A 22,175-nucleotide genomic window follows, 5' to 3' on the forward strand; every position below is an offset into this window, starting at 1 on the left:
GCTGTGGGCTCTTCTAAATGCTCAGAGCCTGGAAGAAATTGCCCCAGGCTGGCCTGGTTTCTGGAGAGCCTGGATGTGCTTATCCTAAAATGACAGCTGTGACCAGACCTGTGACAAAGTTTAACATAGTGGTGAGCCAGATTCCGCCCTGGAGTTTCTCTCCTGAGCCTAAGGTTTTTATCACGTTTGTTTCTAAGGCCAAGTAATTTAAAGTTATTTTATTTATATTTTTTTAATTGAGCAAAATTGAGGAGGGACTTTGTTAAAGAGGGTCCGATACAGCCAATTAACTTGCAGATTTTTTTCTAACTGGGCAGAATTGAGGAAAGACTTTGTGCCAGTTAGATGAGCTCATGGGTTTGGGTGAGCCTCACAGAGGGACGTAGACTTAAGTCTGGGACACTTGCCTCTCTCGAGTTCACAGAATCCTGAAATATACTCCATGGTCTCAGGGAACTTGGGAGTAGCATGGAGAAGGTGAGGGGAGTTCAGCTCATGTCTAAAGCCTTGGGCTTGGGCTCAGGGCCTGGTGGAGGGGCCAGGGGCCTGTTCCTTTCTATCTAGGGCTCTGTCTTTCCATGGCTCTCACCCACCTGACCCAGGCCTCACAGGTCCCCACACCTTGCATCCTCACCATGAGCTTTGTTTTCATTGTTGGGTTGGGATCTATGTTATTTAATCCTCTCATTGGTTTGTATGGGGTCTGAGTGCCTGCCCTTAGGGGTAGAAAGGCTCAGAGTGGTTAAGCACCTTTCCCAAGGCCATACAGCACAGAGCAGCAGAGCCAAGGTCAGAATCCAGGTCTTCTGACCCATGGCTCTTCCACAACACCAGGCGCCTCCCATCTTCTGTGTCTCAGATCTCCTGGCTCCACAAACCACATCAAACCACATTCTGTCTGAGCCTACTGGAGTTCATTAAGCTAAAGGATTACACTAAGAAGGGTAGGTTTTATTATTACTACTTTTTTTTTTAACATCAAAAAAATATTGGCACTTGATTTGAAAAGCCAAATAGTGCTAGAATGCTTATAAAAATACAGCAATCTCTTATGTCCCAGCTGCTTAGCCTTCCCTCATTGATATTTCCCCAGAGAGAACAGTTTTAAATTATCTATTTTGCTAATACTTCTATTCACATTCCTAAATAATATGCATATACTGCTATGTGCTGATTCATCGACTTTAGACATGCTTTGTTTTGGCAGATGAGGAATTTTGGTTCTCATACACCATCCCTTTCTCTCCTCTCAGTATAATTATATGACAGTGTTTGGTAACATCAAGGCTAATAAGCTTTCCTAATTTTATCAATTGCCAGGAAGGGAAGAAGCTGAAGGATGGGATTGACCTGGCTGACTGAGGAGCGCAGACCCTGTTGGAGTGAAGAATTTTGTCTGAGCTTTGCCTTTGTAATGAGGCCATCTTCATGGTGACCCCAGGCTGGAAAGGCCACCCTAGGGCATCCCTGCCTTGCCTGTTCTTCTTGGTCTTAAGAAACCAACTCTCTTTGGGAGGCCGAGGCGGGCGGATCGTGAGGTCAGGAGATTGAGACCATCCTGGCTAACACGGTGAAACCCCATCTCTACTAAAAATACAAAAAATTAGCCGGGCGTGGTGGCGGGCGCCTGTAGTCCCAGCTGCTGGGGAAGCTGAGGCAGGAGAATGGTGTGAACCCGGGAGGCAGAGCTTGCAGTGAGCCAAGATTGCGCCACTGCACTCCGACCTGGGAGGCAGAGCGAGACTCTGTCTCAAAAAAAACCAAAAAAACAAAAAAAGCAACTCTCCCCCTACTACCTATTTCTTTTTTTTTTGGCTTCCAAATTAAAATTTTCTTAATATTATGAAAGTGATTAATACAAGTAAAACACTTAGAAAATACAGAAAAAATACAAAGTGCCTATCTGGGGCCTCTTCATGGTAGTGAAGAGCATGCATGGTTTTTGGAGTCCAGACCTGGCTTTGCACCTTGGCCCTTGACACCACAAGCTATGAGAGCTTGGTCAAATTCTTCAACATGTGAAAATGTGGATAATAGCAATCCTGGCCTCATGGTTTTGCTGTTTGGATTGAAAGATAGTGTATATGTCAGTCACTTAGCCCTGACTCACAGTTAACTCTCATTAAATGTAGATGAGGATGAGGAAGACAATTGCTGAATTGGGACTGGCTGAATCTACTTATGATTTCATCAGTCAGTGTTTACAAGTGTGCAGGTAAGGATAACTGCTCATTTTTTATTTTACATATTTTACAAAATAAAATATATGTGTTTTTTCCTCATACAGGTAAATTACTCTTTAGTTGTTTTGTGTCAGGGTTGCTAACTATGTTTCCTGGAAATCTGGTTTGAGAAAGCAACTGGGCCACGAGGAGGAAAGCGGAGCTGAGCAGATGGGGCACTGGTTTCCTCCTCAGTTCTAATCCATGCACCTCTTTAGCAGGTCTGTGTGTTGGGCTTCCATATTGAGTTTGCTGGTAAAAGGCTCTGTGATGAAAGGACAGACACACACATGTGCGCACACTGCCCTATACCTGGTATGATCTGATTCAACAAATCTGACAATGGGAAACCTTCAAACATGTTGTCTTCTCTCAAAAATGTGTGCACGTGCTTATATTGCGTATCTCCCACTTATGAGAATGAATTGAGAGCTTAATCACCTACCCTAGTCCAGGGTTCCCAAAACTTTAGGTGTGCCATTAAATAAAAATGACTAGAGGTCAAAGATATTAATGTAATAGAACAGAAGGCTAAAAAGTGTTATGGCTATGCAGGAAGGCTGTTTCAATGCAGGATCGAGTAGGTTCTTGGGGATGAGGTTCCGGGGCAGAAAATGAGAGTCGAACTTTCACAGCTGAAAGATGGTGAATTCTAGTCTATCAGAGGAAAGGACATTCTCTAGTGAGGTTGATTGGCTGGGAAGAGTGGGCTTTGTGTGGAGCCCTGGGCTGGCTGGAAGTGGTCTGCTGGTTTAGGGTATGGTGCCCAGGGGCATCTGCTGGGCATGCAGTCCTCTTAAGATGGTAGTATGTGACTACCTCAGGCTGTGGGCAGTTCTGCCATCCTGTCAGCAGGCTAGGTGACCAGGGTAGGCCTTGTCCTTTGGTTTACGTTACACTGGGGCCACCTGTGTGGGTGGAGATTCTGGCACTTTGCCTTCATTTTGGGGGGATCAGGCATTCACTTTCCAACCCCTTACCTCATTAAGGTCTGAATATAGCACCAAATCAGCTTAAAGGACTCTTCATTCTACTGCTGGCTGCATTTTCTCAGGAATCAATGTCTTTAAAGATGATCCTCCTTTTTTGGCCTGGCTTCAAGCTCTTGTGCCGGACAGTGGTTGGAGGATGGGGAAGGATAGGTCCCTTGTTGTTGATGCCCCTGTTTATAGCACCACTTGCTCCCCTGCCCTCTGTGGTACCTGTCATTTCAAATCCTGAGCCCCACCAGCTTCTGTCTATAGACCCCACTCCCTGCAGCTCCAGCTCCCTGGCAGTGTCTTCATTCCAGGCTGTGGCTTCCTCTTATACATTTGTCAGTCATCACTCCAGCATTCACCTCCTGCCTTCTTCAGGTTTCTTGAAATCCCTTGTCCTTTGAGGACATTCCTCCAATTTTCTTCATGATGGCATTTTATATTTCATGATTCCTCTGCTGTGGTTTAGTATCGTGTGAGTGAGGAGTGGGAAGGAGTAAGCACAGGCAGGTAGCCCGTTGCTAGACCTGGCCTAGAGCCAGTTGGAGGGGGTGAAGCTCTCATGGGCTTTTACCAGAGTCTTCTCAACTGCAAAGCATACCTGGAGGGTGACTTTGGCTCTGACTGGGCAGAAGGGCAAACTTGGAGCAGAATAAGCACCAGGCTAACTGGTGTGTGCAGGTGAAGAGAACCCTGGCAGAGGTCGCTAACCCCTGAACCCCAGGCCATTCCCTGAGGCTATGCTCTCCCACCTCCATCCTCTGCCCCAGCTGTCCGCCTCCACACCCTCTCAGATATCATCGGCAGACCAGGGGCAGCTGAGCAGACACCACAGCCCAAATCTGATGTTAGGGGCAACAGTCCTGGCTGGGGTCTGAGCTGAGAGAGCCAGCACTGCCTGTCCCATCTTAGGGTTTGGCTTTTGTGTGTGACTTCTAACTGCCTTTTCATTATAGTTTCATTGCCCTAAAATTGAAATGAAGTAACGTAGATATTGAGAATAAGACCCTCCTTTTTCTGCCTTTTTTTTTTTTTAATGGAGTCTTGCTCTGTTACCCAGGCTGGAGTGCAGTGGCGCGATCTCGGCTCACTGCAAGCTCCACCTCCTGGGTTCATGCCATTCTCCTGCCTCAGCCTCCCTAGTAGCTGGGACTACAGATGCCCGCCACCACGCCTGGCTAATTTTTTGTATTTTTTTTTAGTAGAGACAGGGTTTCACCATGTTAGCCAGGATGGTCTCGATCTCTTGACCTCATGATCTGCCTGCCTCGGCCTCTGAGAGGAGCTAACTGCCCCAGGGCAATGAGATCTGCACAAAAACGCTTTCCAAAATTACTCGTCCAGAAGATGAACTGAGGGATCCATTTCCTCTGAAAGTGCTTTTTAGCTGTGCAGTTGTCAAGAGGAAGTAGGTGGAGCAGGCAGGGGTGTGCACAGTCCTAATTGCGGATTAATGGCCTCCTGGCTCCTCAGACCTGCCCCGCCTTCACCCAGGTCCACATCTGGTCAGCAGCCCTCGAAGTGGGAAGACAGAGGCCTTTCTGAGCATAAATGCTGGGGTTGGGGCAGACGAGTGTTTTCTTTGGCAGAGCAGGTTTAGAATTGCACATGGCTGTCTGAGCAGGTGCTTGGCTCCTCCCTACTTTGAGGATGCAACAGTAGCCCAGGAGCCTGTGACCCTTCCAGAACATGTGCTCTGGAATCTGGAAAACGCATCAGGGCAATGCGAGGCTGGGCTCCTCTTTCAGCCACACTACTGGGCTGCAGGTGCCCTGGTTCTTGAAGCCTCTGGATCCTTAGATACTTACATGAGAAATCTTGATGCATTTTCCTTGTCAAGCCTCTAAGTGTGGTTGCAAACCCAGCTTGATGCAAATAAAAAGACTTGAGAGTTTCCACTGCTGTGATTGAATCTAACACTGATTTTCATGGGCCTTGTTACCCAGACCAGCCAGCCTGCCTGCCTATGCCTCTGCCTACCTGCTTAGGCCCAAGGCTATAGTTACAACAACAACAAGGGAGTTTAGTTACCTCCCTGTTGCCTCAAATCCCCATCTATTTTATTATAAGATCATAAAACAGAGGAGTCCGCAAATACCCTTTAAACAGGCAGTGACTCGAGAGTTACAGGCAGAAAAAAACGCCTGAAAAATGACTGAAATTTGACTTCTGTGCCAATGGATGACTTATGAAGAAATGGAATTTTTGGACTATGAACGCTCCTGGCCTTAAAAAAAGAATTTTTCATTTTAAAGTTTCTAAGCAGAGTTCAGTGCTTACTATCAAGTTGGAGTGGTTCTTTTTTTGGCTAAGTAGTATAACAATTCCCATATTCGAAGGTCAGTTATTTGGAAACTTTAGCTGTCCAAAACCAAGGCAGGAACCTGGAAATAAGTGGCTTTTAAATTGCCAAAATCATCGACACATCGACATAGATTTCATGTACAGAAACTTACTCTACTCAGTACATTCCGCTACCCTGGCTCTCACTCTCAGCACACTGCCCCCGTCCCCGACTTTTGTTTTCTAAACACACAATTCCACTGAGTTTCTTTCATTTTGCTTACTAGCTCACAGCGGAGCACTAGGGGCTGCTGCTAGAGGTAGACACATTTAAACAAAGCAAAGTGACAGCTGATAGCTTGGCAGTAAGACTAGAGGCCCAAAATATTTTAAAATGCAGAACTCGAAAGTATAGCAGCTCAGGAATTATGACCCCAGTATAATAATAAAAAAAAAGACTGTATATACACACATATTTTATTAAGTCTGGAAAAATATACCATGGTTTGTGCTTATGACCCCAATTTAGTAAAAAAGAATAAAAAATTATATACATACATTTTTAAAGTCTGGAGAAATGCATCAACAGTGTTGGATAAATGAATTCCCATTTGTCTCATTTATCCAGAATAATAAGGGAATAGGGATTTGTAGTATTTTAATATTCGGTTAACCTACAGGTAATATGTATTAGCCTTTCCCAAGGTGTTTTCTGTGGAATACAAGCCTTATGATATGGTCTTACAAAAAAAAATTCATTGGACACATAAGTTTGAGTAGTGCTGTATATTATATCTCCCTGTTGGAGATTCATAATGCATGTTAATATTTTGAAGCTCTGTGAAGCCCTATAGTAAAGAAACCTTGTTTAACTTTGTATAACCCAGTGTATGAATCAGCATTCTTGCAATTACAAGTGCTTAAGCAAAAAAGAGGATTTATTGGTTCAGGCAGTTGAACAGTCTAGGGCTTTCTCTGTTGACTTTAGGCATAGTTGGAACCAGGGGTGTCAGTGATACAATGAGGTCTTGGTCTTCATCTTTTGGCTTTGTTTTCTTCTACAATGCCCTCTTACATAGGCCTTACAATATCCTTTTAGCTAGCAATCCCAATGGAGAGAAAAGGGCTTTTGCTTCCCAGTGGTTCCAGTAAAAGTCCCTGAATTGAGTCTTGCTGGGCTTGAGTTTTATGCTGATCCCTGAGCTGATCATTGTAGCAACAGAAAATACTAATCATCCAGGCTTGAATTGGGGTCCACTCCTGGACGGAGCAGTGTGTATGTGTGGGGTCAATCTCGTGTGAACTACATGAACTGCATGAGGGCTGAAGGGGTGGGGTGGGTCCCCAAAGGAAAACTGAGGTGTAGTTTCCAGGGAAGGGAGGGATGAACATTGAGCAGAAAGAAGCAACATTTTTCAGCTCTGACGATAGAGCCTTTTATTGTGTAAAACCTGTTGGAACACACATGGAGAAGTACTGCCAAGTACTCATCATAAGTTTTTCAAATAAGTTTAGAATACAATAAAATACACATGCCATGCAGACATGTAGTTCAATCTATCTTTTATGATTCAGAAATCTCATTGGATCCTGTAGTGTCTCAGGGTCAGCTCTGAGTGTTAAAATATCCTGGTTCTTGACAGTTTAGATTGTTTGGCTTCTTGATAAATGAGAGGTTATGGTACAGCCAAAATGCAGGACACAGAGGACCTGGGAAAATTCATTTATGATGGACAATGGACTCATGCGAGTATCACTTGCGTAAAGCCCCTTTGAGTTCTAAAAGCACCAGCACATCCCATCTCATTCAATCCACACAACCCATCTCTGTTGTTATTCCTGCCTTTCCAGGCGGGCAACTGAGGCTCAGAGAGGTCATACAACTTGGCAAAGTCCTCACAGGATTGCTCAGGGGATTAGAGGAAATGAGGTTTGTAGAACAAACCTTGTGGACAATAGTTTTTGAATGGTACCTTGGAAGAAGGGGAGCGCTAGAGAGATGCAAGAATAATCTCTTCATTCAGATTGAGAGAAAAGAATGAATTTTGGAATACTTTTAAAGGGGCATGCAGTTTACAGGTGTATGACCTAAGAAATAGGTTGAAAAAACTTTAGGAACAGTAACTGTGTGTGTGTGTGTGTTTGTGTATGATCTTCCACTGTACCTAGTATAGAGTTAGCATCCAGATCTATTCAATAATTGCTTCTGAGAACACAGATACAAAAATGTTGATTAGATTCCAATGGGGCTTTTTTACACGATGTTTATTTATAAGACTAATCTGTAAAAAGGAATGATTACAGCCAGGAGTTGAAGGTTATTTGAAGAGATCATTCAGTGTTTAAGTTCTTGGTTTGAAACAGTTAATCACTTTAGGTTGGATTCTCTTCACTCTAGAAAACAATTCCTTTGGATACACCAAGGAAAAATGTATTTTCTTCTTGTGATTTGGTAACACATAGTCACATCTTGGAGTTTGTCTTATAAAACCCCAAACGATGGTATTTAGGAAGCATTTATCTTCTTGGTTAAGAAGCTCAGGAAGATTCCATGAGACTCCTACCTTTGTTTCCCGTGGGCTCCAGGAACCTGCCTGACTTAAGACTATCACAGTGCCCTTCCCCACCCTGTACAGCCCCTCTTTCAGAGTCCTGGGTCAGTCATTCTAACATTCTCTTGTCCCAGGGCACCTCCCAGGGAGCCCGCCCAGATGGCCCCCAGGTGGTCTTCAGCTTCTTCCAGGCGTTCATTTTCTCTACTTGTCCAGCGAGTTCCCTGTGTGGTAGGTGGGGACTCAGGAACCCTGTCTTCTCCCTCCATATGTCCTGTCATGTAAGCCGCCACCTCATAGATCTGCCTACTTCCTCCTCCACAACCCCTTGCAGCTGACTTAGCTCTGGTCATCAGGATGGATGGGATGCCTTGTCATAGCATTGACCACATCCCTCCGTCCCTCCCTCCATCCCTCCGTCCCTCCCTCCCTCCGTCCCTCCCTCCTTCCGTCCCTCCCTCCTTCCGTCCCTCCCTCCGTCCCTCCCTCCCTCCGTCCCTCCCTCCCTCCATCCCTCCCTCTGTCCCTCCCTCCGTCCCTGCCTCTGTCCCTCCCATCCGTCCATCCATCCATATATATATATATACTTATACCTATTCATTCTTTCCAAAAACGTCTATTGGGTGCCATGCACTCTTCTGGGTGTTTGGGCCTACATCAGTTAACAGAGCAGACTCAGATCCTGCTCTTGTGGAGCTTATGGTCTAGTGAGGGGGAGATAAACATTAATAATAAATAAGCACAGTAAATAATGAGCAATTATATAATGTATAATTAAAATAACACATACTAAATAATAAGCATATTAATGATCTGATATGTCAGAAGGCAACAAGGAAAAGGTCATTGGGATGAAGAGGCTCAGGTTCTGGGAGGCACAGGTTTTAGTTAATGGAGCAATCAGGAAGGGCCTCATTGAGAAGGTGAGATTTGAGAGGCCTGAAGTAGGAGATGAGAGAAGGCTGTCAGGGAGCAGCTAGAGCACAGGCCCTGAGGTGGGCATGTTTCTGTCTAGGTGTGTTCAGAGAGCAGTGAGGAGGCCAGTGAGCACCTCACAGTCCATTGCCAGGAATTTGGCTCATATTCTGAGGGGTGCCAACATCAAGCTTGGACCTGAGAAGTGCCAAGATCTGGTGTCTGTGAAAATCATCACTGTGGTCACCCTGATTGCTTATGGAGGGGAGCACAGGCTGGAGGGGAGCACTGGCTGTAGGGGAGCACAGGTAGAAGCAAGGCCTAGTAGAAGGCTTATTCCATAGAAGGTGATGCAGGCTCACACCTGGTGGGGAGAAGTGGGGGCCATGAGAAAAGTGGCACATTCTGCATGTGTTTCAAAGGTGGGCCACATGAAGTTGCTGATTGGATGTGAGCTGGGAATAAGAGGACTGAGCATGATGCCAAAATTTTGGGTTTAAGTGACTGAAAGGACAGAGCTACCATCCATGGAGAAGGATGAGGGTGGGATTGCTACAGGCTGCTTCTGGGAATTGATGTATGGTGGGGCTTTGAGGAGAACCTGCAGTGAAGGAGGCCTTGCACTTCTGCTTCCTGCCGTGGTCCCTGAGAAGTGATTGCAACATCCTTGATTTCTGAAAGCCTTTCCTCTGTTTCCCTTTCCTGTCCCACAGCCTTTAGGGAGAAAGGGGTCTTTTCTGACATCCTCAAGGAAGGGTTTTCTAAAGTTAAGGTTACCATCACCAGGGCTGGATAAGTAATAGTGACTGTGCTGTGTGCTTTGAGGGAGAAGGGAGGATGGGAGTTAGCTCAGGCAGCGGGAATAGCTTCCTCAGATTGTGAATATCAGCTGAAATGTGACCTGCCTCCCTTTTCTTTCCCTTCCTTCCCTTTTCTCCTCTGTCTCCTCATCCCAGGCCTCTCCAGCCAATTAGCCAGATCTTGTCCCTTAGGATTTCTTCATCCGTTATCATGTCATACAATTTAGTCTTCTCTTGGTCACTTTCTTTTGTATTCCCACCCATCATTTTTTCAGCAAGACAAAAGATCAGTTTTTGCAAAGATCAGTTTTTCAGCAAAACGAAAGATCAATTAGAAGAAGGGATGTTGTAAATAATTGTACAATAAATAAAATAATTTTATGTTTCCACCACAAATCCAGACCTAGCCCTGAAATTAGTGTGCCCTGGATGTGTGCCATGGGGAAATGGAGGAGGGGTGAAGGGAGGAGGTGGCTTTGTGAAGATAGGATTCTGTACCCTTGATGGTGACTCTGAATCTCAGGCAGCATCCAACTCTAAAGGCTATCAAAGATGGAGGGGCCCAGCTCTCTGCCTTTGCTGCAAGGCAGTGGGGAAAAGAGTTGTATAATTGGTCAATATTTAAAGACTTTATGTAACATGGATTTTATAGCCTCCATACTTGCCCTGCCCTGATTTAACAAGAGTGGATGGTTGTGGGTGTGGTGGTTGGTATTCCATGGCTCATGAGAAGGTGGAGAGTGGAAGGAGAATGGGGCCTTCATGGAACTGAGGCCAGCCACCCAGAGAGAGTGGCCAGAAATGAGGCTGGGCTGTTGTAAGGTGCTTCAGGATATTTTAAGGAGTTCAGTCCTAACTACAGTGGGAAGGTATAAAGATTTTAAAGCACAGGACTGATAACACTCAAACCATGTTTTGGGAAGGTCTTTTATGAACTGATTTAAGCCATTTTTGTTGATCAGCAGTTCCCAAGTTATCATGGTGAAGATGGGTAGCTCCCATCCATGAGAGGCTGAGGCTGCGTCTCCACCCACACAGTCTCAGTACCTGAGGTGGTGTGTTACAATGAAAACAAGTCTCAGATCAAATTCTGGCATGGGCATAAATGCTAGCAAACTGGTCCAAAGTACTTGTATAACCTGCTCCCTGAACTTGAATAAGTCTTATTGTCCAACCCTAGGCACCCTGATAAATGGTTAGTTACTCTAAAGTGAACGTTCCTAAAGTAAGATTAGTCAAAAACTTCCCTATTCAGATCAGGCAAACAGAGTTGGGCACATAGAACCAAAGACAACACTAGACTTGGATCATCAGGCTACTGGGTTTGCTGGTGTTTTAGTCGATTTGTGCTCTCAGGAGTACCACGGACTGGGTAGTTTATAAAGAGCGGAAATTTTTTTTTTCTTTTTATTATTATTATTATTATTATTATTATACTTTAGGCTCTATGGTACATGTGCACAACGTGCAGGTAAGTTACATATGTATACATGTGCCATGCTGGTGTGCTGCACCCACCAACTCGTCATCTAGCATTAGGTATATCTCCCAGTGCTATCCCTCCCCCCTCCCCCCACCCCACAACAGTCCCCGAAGTGTGATATTCCCCTTCCTGTGTCCATGTGTTCTCATTGTTCAATTCCCACCTATGAGTGAGAATATGCGGTGTTTGGTTTTTTGTTCTTGCGATAGTTTACTGAGAATGATGATTTCCAATTTCATCCATGTCCCTACAAAGGACATGAACTCATCATTTTTTATGGCTGCATAGTATTCCATGGTGTATATGTGCCACATTTTCTTAATCCAGTCTATCATTGTTGGACATTTGGGTTGGTTCCAAGTCTTTGCTATTGTGAATAATGCTGCAATAAACATACGTGTGCATGTGTCTTTATAGCAGCATGATTTCTAGTCCTTTGGGTATATACCCAGTAATGGGATGGCTGGGTCAAATGGAATTTCTAGTTCTAGATCCCTGAGGAATCGCCACACTGACTTCCACAAGGGTTGAACTAGTTTACAGTCCCACCAACAGTGTAAAAGTGTTCCTATTTCTCCACATCCTCTCCAGCACCTGTTGTTTCCTGACTTTTTAATGATTGCCATTCTAACTGGTGTGAGATGGTATCTCATTGTGGTTTTGATTTGCATTTCTAAAGAGCAGAAATTTATTTCTCACAGTTTTGGAGGCTGGAAAGTTCAAGATCGAGGTGCCAGTGAGGACTGTTCTCTGCCTCCAACATGGTGCCTTTGATGTTGCATCCTGCAGAAGGGAGGAATGCTGTGTCTTCACATGACAGAAGGTAGACGGGCAGAAAGGAAATGAGCTCCCTCTGTGAAGTCTCTTTAGGGAGCCTAATCCCCTTCATGAGAGGAGGAGCCCTCATGACCTAATTGCCTCTTAAAAGCCTCGCCTCTTAATACCACCACATTGTCAACCGCTGAATTTTGGAGTGGAGTGGGGGCATGTTCAAACGATAGTAGCTGGATTCTCAGATTATCTGTACAAGGGCAGTCATGTTTCTTCTCTCCAGTTATTTCACTACTGTGTGACTAATAAACTTTGTATAATTAATGAACTTTCTAGTGCAGATTTAGATAATAATATTTGAAATACTTGGAATGGTCACTTCTGGAGGGTGGATTTATGATTGAGTGTTTTAAATGTTATCTAACTGCCCCAAGAGTACAGATTTAAGTTATTTTTATACATATATATCAGTTTATACTGAAGTTTTATAGGCAATATAACAATAGTTTTAGCTGTTGTGTGGAAAGTGGATTGGTAGAGACCAGAGTAGATTTAACTAATCCAGTTAGAAGACCTTTGCAAATGCCCCAGTGAGAGAAGATTAGGAATAAAGAGAGCAATCACTGGGTGCTGACTGTGGAAGAAGCCAAATGAGGGAGAAGAGCTGGAGATTCTTCAGAACCTGGACTTCATAACTGTGGTAGGACACACTGTCATTTGCTGTGGTGTGTGTCTGCTTCCCAATTAGACTGTGAGCTCCCTTATAGCAGGGACTAGGCTCTCAACCCTGTGTCCTTGGAGCCCAGAGTTGGTGCTTAGTAAAGTGTGTTAAACTCTGAGGAAAAGGAAAGGTATGTCATGGAAAAAGAAATCAGGAAGAAGGAGATGAGATGAGAAGGGATGAACACTCATCTGGGAAGGGTCGAGCGAGGACCACCAGGGCTAGATGAGGACTTTGGTTGTTTTCCATCCCTGCTTCATACTTGGCCAAGTACGAAGGCAAACCCTCACTGTGCAAAGGGTGCGGAGAATTCAGGTCATGGGGGCCTGCTTTTAGGGGGTTACCTGGAATCTCTTCACTGTAGCAGGGAGGGGTGTGTGCAGGCTGAAGAAACTTAGCTCAGGAGTCCACAGAGCTGGCACCTGCCCTGTGCTCTGGCACTGAGACATGCTGACCTCCAGCCATGAGACAGAACCCAGATGCTCCTCAATAATCAAGTTATGTCTTGATAAACCTATTATAAGTCAAAAATATCAGAAATGAAAAGTGTGTTTCTGACTTAGAGTATTTTAAATTTATAACGAGTTTATCTGGACATAGCCCCATTGTCAGTGAAGAAGTGTACTGAACATGTGTTGTTTTTGCACCATTGTGTAAAGTTGAGAAACTGTAAGTCAAACCATCGTAATTCAGGGATTGTCTGTAGATGGGTGACTGAAGAACAATTTTGCCATTCTTCACTAGCCTCAGCCAAGCCATTTCCTGGCCCTTCTACTGTTATTTAAAAAATGATGATCGGGGCTTAGGAGAAGAAAACCAAGCCATGACATGCTTTGTCACCACACTCCTGGGCTTCACCACTAGACATTTCCTCAACTTGCTCAGCTGGTAACTAAGTTGTTCACAGCTTGTCTACTATGCTTCAGAGGATTTGTAACGAAGGCCACCCTGGCCATCATGAAGTCCCGGAGAGGGAGGCAGGTTTCCCAGGCTTTCTGCTTTCTGGTCTGAATGTTGACCATGCAGTCTCTCATGCAATCTCTCCTAAGCATTCTGCTTAAACAAACATTATTTATGTTCGGCAGGAGAACCATTCCGGACTGTCTGCTTTTTCCTCACTCACATAAAACCTCACATTTAATTTCTGTTTATACACATATAAACCATATCTTTAGGGGCAGCCTGGGAAATCCTAGGTTGGAGATGGAATTTGCCTTTTGAAAACACAGAGGTGAGCGACATCTGTATATTGTGTTATCAGAGGTGTGACACGTGCTCAGTTGGGACCAGGTGCTTCACAGAATCTGAGTGAAATTGTAAAAAGAGTTGACAAGGCAGCAGCCCAGTTCTATTAGCAAAGGCTTGATTACCAATATCTGCCTTTCAGTTTTGGGGTAGCAACAAAACAGTTGAAAATCTTAGGGTGCTATGAATAAACTGAGGTTTGGCCAAAGAGAACAGTCTCTGACAAGCTCATACACATTTGATTTGTAAAAGCATCTCCAAGTGAACTGGGTGAGTGGGGAGCAGACAGTAATTTGAGGTTAAACTTGGAGGATTGTAGAATTCATTGGGTATTCAAGTCTTTACCGTTTACTTCAAGGCCTTACATCAATCAACACCAATATTGTCCTAATTGGCAGTATGTGATGTGGGTAGATAACCTTCTCTGATTTAACTCACATTCAGTGCAGACTGAATCTGAATCCTGAAGTCTATACGTTATAGTGGGTTTACTGAATAAAATGAGGAACACAGAGAGACAAGACCAAAGGGGAGTTATGCCTTATTTTGTTTCCTGATTTATCCTTCCCTGGGTTAATTCACCTAACAGGTCAGTTTTCATTAGGTTACTTCCCAAGTGCTCCATCTTTTTCTCTACCCCACCATTCCCTGACCCTTTGTAGATGGCTTTGACTTCTTTTGGGAATGCCGCTAACAGATGATTGAGATCTAACTTGTCTCATTTTAGCTGAAAACCATCAATAAAGGTGGACTATTTCTTTGGGTTCATTTGCAGGATGAAGCGAGGGGATAACTGCATGTTATTTATGAAAAACTCAACCACTTGCAAGTGAAATACCCTTAGTTTTAGCTTTTACTTGTATATTTGCTCATGAATGAATATTTCTCCATGCTTTTTAGTTACTTGAAGGAAATGGTAGTTATGTGTACATTTGGGTGTTCTGAGTTGAGTCTAGGCAGTACATTGGAATTATAACATTTCTCCTGGGAGGTAATATTTCTGGAAGTTTGTCAGTTTTTTGGTGAGGTTTTGAGTTGGCTACATGGACTGATAGGTTTTCTTCCAAGACACAGAACTTGGTCCATTGATGTCTTTCTCATTTATACTTTTGCGTAGTTTTTTTTTTCTTTTTTTTTTTTTTGTGAGATAGGGTCTAACTCTGTCACCCACGCTGGAGTGCAGTAGCCTGGCCACAGCTGACTGCAGCCTTGAGCTCCAGGGCTCTTGAGAAGCTGGGGACTATGGGTGTGAGCCACCATACCCAGGTAATTAAAATTTTTTTTGTAGAGACACGGTCTCGCCATGTCTAGGCTGGTCTCAGACTCCTCAAGGGATCTTCCTGCCTTGGCCTTCCAAAATGCTGAGATTACAGGTGTGAGCCACTGTGCCTGGCTATTGTGTAGTATTGAGCTTTGGAGGAGCAATTGATTTTCTTCTCAATTAAAAATGGAAACACGGGAGAGTCTTTCAAAGCTGATAATGGGAAGCAATGTAAAATATCAAAAATTCTGCCAGCCCTGCCCTTCATCTCCCTGTTTATTCCAAGGTAACTTAGATGATGCTGATGATAATAGCAATAAACAGTCAATAAGTGCTTCGATGATATGCCAGATACCCCCCAAGCTTTATTTTTTTTTGAGATGGAGTCTTGCTCTGTCACCCAGGCTGGAGTGTAGTGGTGTGATCTTGGCTTACTGCAACCTTTGCTTTCTGGGTTCAAGCAGTTCAACATGAATTAACTAATGGTTTTCACACAGCCCTACCTGATGAGGTATGCTGTTGCAGGAAGAAGAAACTGAGGCATAAATGAGATTCAGTGACTGTTGACCACTCCGATCTTAATGGGATCAGGGATTTCCTGGAAATCTTTGAGGCTAAGCAAGGACTCTGCTTTTGGCTGGAAAAATTTACATACATTGTATTTGAGCCCTTCCCACCATTTGAGCCTTACGGGGTTTTTGCTCTGGCATTTCCAGCTCCTCCCTCCTGCCGTGGGGCCTCTGTAAGACATTGTTTGGTTGCTGGTCTGTGAATATGTATAGTTTTAGCATTGGCTTTTTCTTTAAAGCAAAACCTAAAACCTCTTAAAAAATAACTGAAATGTCAAGAAGAGCTTTCTGGTATATTTTCACACCGTTCGACAGGCCTGTGATGTGCCGGGGCGAGCTGCTGGCAAACTGGCTGGAGTTGGGTTTTCAGGCCATGGATCCTCTGGAGCAGCTCTCACCATAGACTCTGCATGGACATCTTCTGCGCCTGGCAACATGCTGCCCTTTCACTAGGGCCTGTTTATAAAGAGTTCTACAGGTGTGCTTTTTTCCCCTGCACTTCCTACAGTAGCTGTTTTTATTAAAATGCTTTAAAAATAGGAAGCTAGAAGTGCTATCATGGTAAAAGAACTGCCTTTGGGGCAGGAGAAAGTGACAATTTCAGGAAAATGTCCTGTTACTGTCATTGACCAACCTTAAAGCAGTAGGGAAGAATGGCATGCATGCCAAAGGTGGCTGTGGCACAACAGTTGCAGGCAGCGGGGTTGGAGGCAGCATGGTGGGTCAAATCGAGTCTTCGGCTAGAGTAGGACTGCTTGACTTTGAATCCTAGTTCCCCCAGCTGGGTGACCTTGGGCTTCTCTGGGCTGCTATTTTCCTATATGTAAATGGAGATAATCATAGGGCTAATGTGAGGATTAAATGTAGTTGTGATCTATAAGTGTTGGTCTTTATTAATAGCATACATCTGAACTTTCACCATGCAGCTGCCTCCCGCTGTGTGTGTCTCTGTCGGTAGGAAGCCTGATGAGTGACGATAATTCCACACCGAAGTCTGCATCTCTCCCAAGAGATGTCCCTGTTTGCTTCACTTCCCGAAGGTACTGTGGCTCCCATCTTCCCACCACATAGGGCTGTCAATGAGTTAACTGTCATCTCATTTGGCTGCACTCAGCCTGAATGTGTGTACATCTACAAACACAGCTTCTTTGGGTTTATTTACAGAGCTAGCACTTCTAGGCATGGGCCCCCAGCTTCCTGTGTAAAGATGAAAACTGCAATCCTTCCACTTCAGCCAGACACAAATAACTGGCTGGGAACCACCCAACCGACAGGGACTTCTCTTGCTCCCTGCATAAACCACCATGGGAAGGAAGGCTGAGTTTAACAGAGACTCAGACGACAAGATTTAAATAAATAAGCTGTATTATCTGTACAAAAAATACAAATACAGTTCTGTGTTTTAGAGGAGAAAGTGCCTCCTTCCACATTAGCCAGCAGCCTTCATTGTCTTGTGGTGCTGCTGAGTTGCAATTCACAGAACAAACAAACATTAAATGTACATTCATTTCATGCAATGAGCATTCTGCTCCCCACCCAAACCTAGGTTCTGCCAGCTCACTGAGACCCACTGCCAACTGCTCCAACCCAACATGGAGCTGGAGGATGCTTGCTCTTTAGGAACTGTAAATAGTGACCACTGATTTTCAATCGTATCGAACTAGAAATAATTAACCGCATGGTTAATTCCGTATGGAATTTGTCTTTATCATTCCATGCATAACTATTATGCCACAAATGAATTCCCTCTTACTGCCTCAGCATCCCATGTTAGTTTTTACAACACATCCTGTACAGTGAATGGATCCAGAGTTAAACAAACACCAGGTTCTATTAAAAATAGGAAAAGTATAATAATCAATCACTACTGAGTTTACAGGAACACAACTGCAGGAAGTTAATAAAGTCCCCCCAAATAGTTTTGCTTCTGGATGACAATGTACAATTATTAATATTGCACTTTTTTATACAAGAAATCCTAATAAATATTCACAAAAGATATACAGACATAGAAAACATTCTTTTTTTATTTTAAACAGACGTTACACTGATTTTTTAGTAACGTGATTTCTTAGAGCCTGTTTTTGTGGTGAGGAAGAAAGAGACCCAACTTAACTGTCCACAGCTCACTAGGGGGGGACACAGATTAATATTGTCTTCCTCTCAAATTTTACTTCCAGGCTGGCTGGAAAATGCAGCCCTGATGTCAATGGTAGCCCGGGGTGAGTGGCATTTCATGAGGGGAGGCTTATCTGTGGGTAAGGGACTCTGGCCACCCTTGCTCCTAAACTCAGGCCACTCGGGGGAAGGAGGCAAAAATTACTTGGCCAAAGCTGCTCGGCTTAATGAGGACTTTACCAAAGAGTCCCAGAGTTTTCATTTTGCTGCTTGACTTTGCTCCGGCCGCCTCACCACACCACAGCTGATGAGTGTGGCTGCAGTGTGTGAGCTGCTTTGCCAGGGTGCTGCCTCCACCACCCTACCTTGCTAGATAAATACTACATGCGGGAGGGCCTGCAAACCCTGGGGTGGAGGCTGGGAGAGGGAGGGTGTACTGTGGACACTCATAAACCCATTGTCCCAACCCGGTCCCTGGCCAGCTCTGGAATGAAGAGGTTGCTACAACCTGACAGCCTGACAGATACCCTCTGGCACAGTGACTAGTTAATGGGTGGATGTTGACAAGTTGACCATAGTCCCTGGCCCTTCAGTGGAGCAGCAAAGGTCCTAGAAGGCAGAAAACCTGGGCCATTTGCCCTGGCCCACAGCAGCAGTTAGTGTGGGGCTGGGGGACTTCTGATTTAGATAAACAGGTGCCAGGGTGGCCTTACTGCATGGCCAGACCCACCTCTTGCTGGCTTTGCCGCAGCTGCACAGGCAGGACGTTGACTCTGATAGCCTGGGGAGTGCGGACTCCCACGCAGCGCAGTGCTCTGTTGTTGGCAGCAGGGCTCTGAGCATGCGCACATGCATGGGATCAGAGCCAGTCCGGGAGCCTCGTGCAGCCTGGAAGCCCCTGCTCACCCTGCCCCACTGGGGAACACCACAGGCTCCTTTTTGCTTCTGTCCCTTCCCTCCCCTCCTGTCCTCATTTTCTGCAATGTTGTGTGCCTTAGGGCCTGCTTTTGTTTGCTTTTTTACCTCTCCCTACTGGTGATTTGAGTTCTTCTCTCTCTGCACTCCCCCACTAGAATAAATGAGTTCTGGGCTAGTTTCTGCCTCAGCATGGTGTCCCCTCCCCATTTGTCCTAACCATGACTAAAGGGACAGATGGGGAAGAGGAGACAAAGGAGCAACACACTCCTGTGTTTGTGATAGTGCGCTTCTAGGAAAGACACAGGAATTTGTCCAATGTTTGCACCAATAGGCTACAAACCTTCTGGCTCCCTGCTGTCCCCAGGGGCTGTGCCTGCCTCTTCCTAGGTCTTTGAGACCCAGGTTTGGGAGGGAGGAAGCTCTTCAAGGGAGCCCCCATTGTCTGCCTGGCCTGCTCTGCAACCTCCTTTAGACATCTGTCCTTTCCTTTCCCAACATCCTGTCCTCCAGCTAACTGAAAGAGAAAACATGCGGACGTCCTCATGCTTGAGGGTGGAGGTGGAGGAGGTTGGAAGGGTGTGTGTGGGGTGCGGAGGGGGAAATAAATAAATAAAATGAACAAAGCTTAGGTTCTGTCCGAGGTGGTTGCGTGAGTCCTTCGTGTGGCCAGGGTAGAGTTTTTCCCCACGCCCTATCTTCACGCTTTGCCACAAGTTCCACAGCAGCGAGATTTAAACTGGCTGAGTTGGCAGAGTTTCAGCTGTTTCACCTTCTCGCAGTACCTGGTGGTGTCTCTGCACTCCACTGGGAAAGGAGGACAGGGTCGGGAGAGGAGACAGAAAAGAGATGTGAAACAGAGACTAATGAACGCAGCTTGTGTGAGGTGCAGCTGGGGGTTTGGGCCACTGGGGTACATCCTGGGGTCTGCCTTGGCCACCGCTCTCCAGCCTCACTTTGACAGAGCTCAGCCACTTGCTCCCCAAGGCTGCCAACAGCAGGGGTGGCACCAGCCTGCAGCTGTCTGGCTGAATGATGGGGCCCCTCCCTGGGCTGTCTGCTTGTTTTCTGCAGCTCCCTCTACTTCCTGAAGGTGCCTGTTTTCTCTATCTTCTTGGGATTACCTCATCTCCTAGGTGATCACCTCTCCTCCTAGGCAAACCTGCCTTTTCCCATGGGTTTTGGTATTTTAAGTAAATGACTCTCCTCCTCAAGATGGTTCCCAGCACTGCGTTCTCCCCCACTTTGCAGGAGTGTGCAAGTGAGACTTGCGTCGGATGCCCCCATCCCCAGGTACTTGGGCCTACTTTCTCCGTTAAGCTTTATTTTCATGTGCCCTCCAGTCTCTCCTCCTTCTACCCATCATGCCTTAAACACAGCACCAGGACGTTCTAGTTCAGTGTTGGCACAGACTAGATGGTCTTAAATATTGTGCTGACTTGGTTTGGTAAGTTTTAACTATGTGCATTGAATACTGGTTCTCTCTGAGCATGGTGAGCCACTGACACAAACATGGGTTAACACTACCCGAGTACAGAGATCATCCATCCCCCAGCGTGTAAAAAGAAGTGGGCTATTTGCCTACATGGCATCTGCCTTAGTGTTGGGAATTTATTGCTCAGTGAGGCCCAGTTTGGGAGAAAACAACAGCTACAAAAACTGCACAGCTACATTTGGTTTTTACTTCCTACTCTTTGCCTCAAGCTTTGCTGCCTTTCTCATGGGTAAGTACCTCTGATTTGGGTTCAGAGGAAGAAAAAAATAAACTCCTTCCCAACTGGAATACAAATGATGGTATTGGGATGAGGAGGAAGGAGTGAAGTGAGTATCAAATTCCAAGGCTGGGGGGGTCCTGGACAGTTCCAGGGGATGCCTGTGGGGTTGGGAGGGAGGGGGTCATCTGGTCCGTGTTGGGTGAGAAGCAGAGCTGTGATGGGCGCAGAGCTGGTTGGCTGAGCAGGAGGCACTCTGTGCTCCTTTAGAGTTAACAGCATTTTCTGTTTAGTAGCCTGACCCCTGAGAGTTGTTGATGAGTCAACCCCTGTGGGCACCAGCCAGACTGACTGCAGGGGAACTGGAGGCTGATTTCCTCCAGCACTGGGCCAATAGCACCTGGCTCTCTCAGGGCCAGGATGGAGATCGTGGAAGCCCTTGGGGAATACCCTGTCATGCCTATATACACCTATCCGCATATACCCATCCAGCCCACTAAAAATGCTCAACTCCACCACCAGCTCACAATCCCTGGGGAAGCTGACCCCATGCCCTATGCTCAGGGTCTGTCCCAGGGACTGTTCTCTGCACTCGATGCTCTATGGGGAATTTGCAGAAGGTTCTTTGGGGTTGGAACATACTGTTTTCACATGGGGTGATGTTGCAGCGCTGCCAGTTGGCAGGCCGGGGCCCCCAGGAGCACAGGTGCTCAGGCACTGCCTTGTTGGTGCGGGCATGCACACACTCCACACGCCGGGACTGGAAGCCGTAGTTGCCGCAGGTAGCTGTGCACAGGGTCCATAGGCTGACTCTCCAGTGTACGCTGCAGGCCTCTGACCAGCAGTTCTGAGTGCTCACAGGCCTGCAGGAGGATGGTGGCAGGGTTAAGGTTTGCTTCTGTGGGGGCTGAATCAGGGCAGATGTGAAAACAGTGCTGCAAACTCAGAAATGTTAGGTGGTTCCTCAAGAACTTTCAGTGTTACTAGACCTGGATTCTGATCTCTGTGCTGTTACTAAAAGGCCACACGATCTCAAGAAGGCTATTTCCTCTTACTGGGCCTCCATCTGCTCTCCTCTGTAATGAATAAGGATCTCACTGCATGACTGAAGAATGAGCTCTCCCCGTGTGGACACTGGCAGAGCCCGGTCTCACAGGCTGGGCTCTTAGGTGGGGGTGGTGAGTCCCTGTGCCCCAAGGGGACATCTATAAGGAAGTGTCATAAGGATGGGGACTGGATAGGAATGGTAGGTTGAGACTCAGGAACAAGGGCTCTCATCTTAGCCTAACTTCTAGAGGGAGATCAACAAGAGTGAGGGGCTTGAGCCTTGGAGACTTGGTGGCCGCTGTGCAGACCTCACCTCCTGCCCACCCTGGGGCTAGTGCGGGTCTCTCGAGGTATGAGGCCTCTCTCAGAAGAATAACACCCTTGCACTCTTCATCACTAAGAGAGAAAAGCCCAGCCTAGCCCATTAGATAAGCACAAGACCGACACTGAGTCATCTGCCTCTGGGGAGGCCAGTGGCTTGCGGTGAATGGAGATGGGGTCCCAAGCAGGGCTTGGGACTGTGGTAAGTTGGAGGAGAAACATTCACTCAGCACCATCTTTCCGTGCTGTTGACGTGGGGCTGG

General features: G+C 45.9%; 1 protein-coding gene and 1 long non-coding RNA gene across 13 annotated transcripts in view; one reads left to right on the forward strand and one right to left on the reverse strand.

The window, feature by feature from the left end:
- Positions 1-120: 120 nt before the first annotated feature.
- LOC129048070 (uncharacterized) overlaps positions 121-22,175 on the forward strand; it is a 34,969-nt gene continuing 12,914 nt past the window's right edge. For all 4 annotated transcript variants that reach the window (XR_008510100.2, XR_008510101.2, XR_008510098.2 and 1 more), the window contains exons 1-4: positions 121-2,215; positions 11,934-12,055; positions 16,115-16,277; positions 16,726-16,839. This is a non-coding gene — a long non-coding RNA (uncharacterized LOC129048070). The remainder of the gene's footprint in view (positions 2,216-11,933; positions 12,056-16,114; positions 16,278-16,725; positions 16,840-22,175) is intronic.
- The window catches only part of ADAMTSL1 (ADAMTS like 1), a 1,026,435-nt gene continuing 1,021,406 nt past the window's right edge, over positions 17,147-22,175 (reverse strand). For all 9 annotated transcript variants that reach the window (XM_054521046.2, XM_054521045.2, XM_063713990.1 and 6 more), the window contains 2 exons: positions 21,187-21,407; positions 17,147-19,639 (listed from right to left, as the gene is read on the reverse strand). In XM_054521046.2, coding sequence (XP_054377021.2) covers positions 19,533-19,639; positions 21,187-21,407 — 328 coding nt within the window. In that variant the 3' untranslated portion in view covers positions 17,147-19,532. The remainder of the gene's footprint in view (positions 19,640-21,186; positions 21,408-22,175) is intronic.

This window comes from Pongo abelii, chromosome 13, assembly GCF_028885655.2.
Source record: "Pongo abelii isolate AG06213 chromosome 13, NHGRI_mPonAbe1-v2.0_pri, whole genome shotgun sequence".
NCBI classification, from domain to species: domain Eukaryota; kingdom Metazoa; phylum Chordata; class Mammalia; order Primates; family Hominidae; genus Pongo; species Pongo abelii.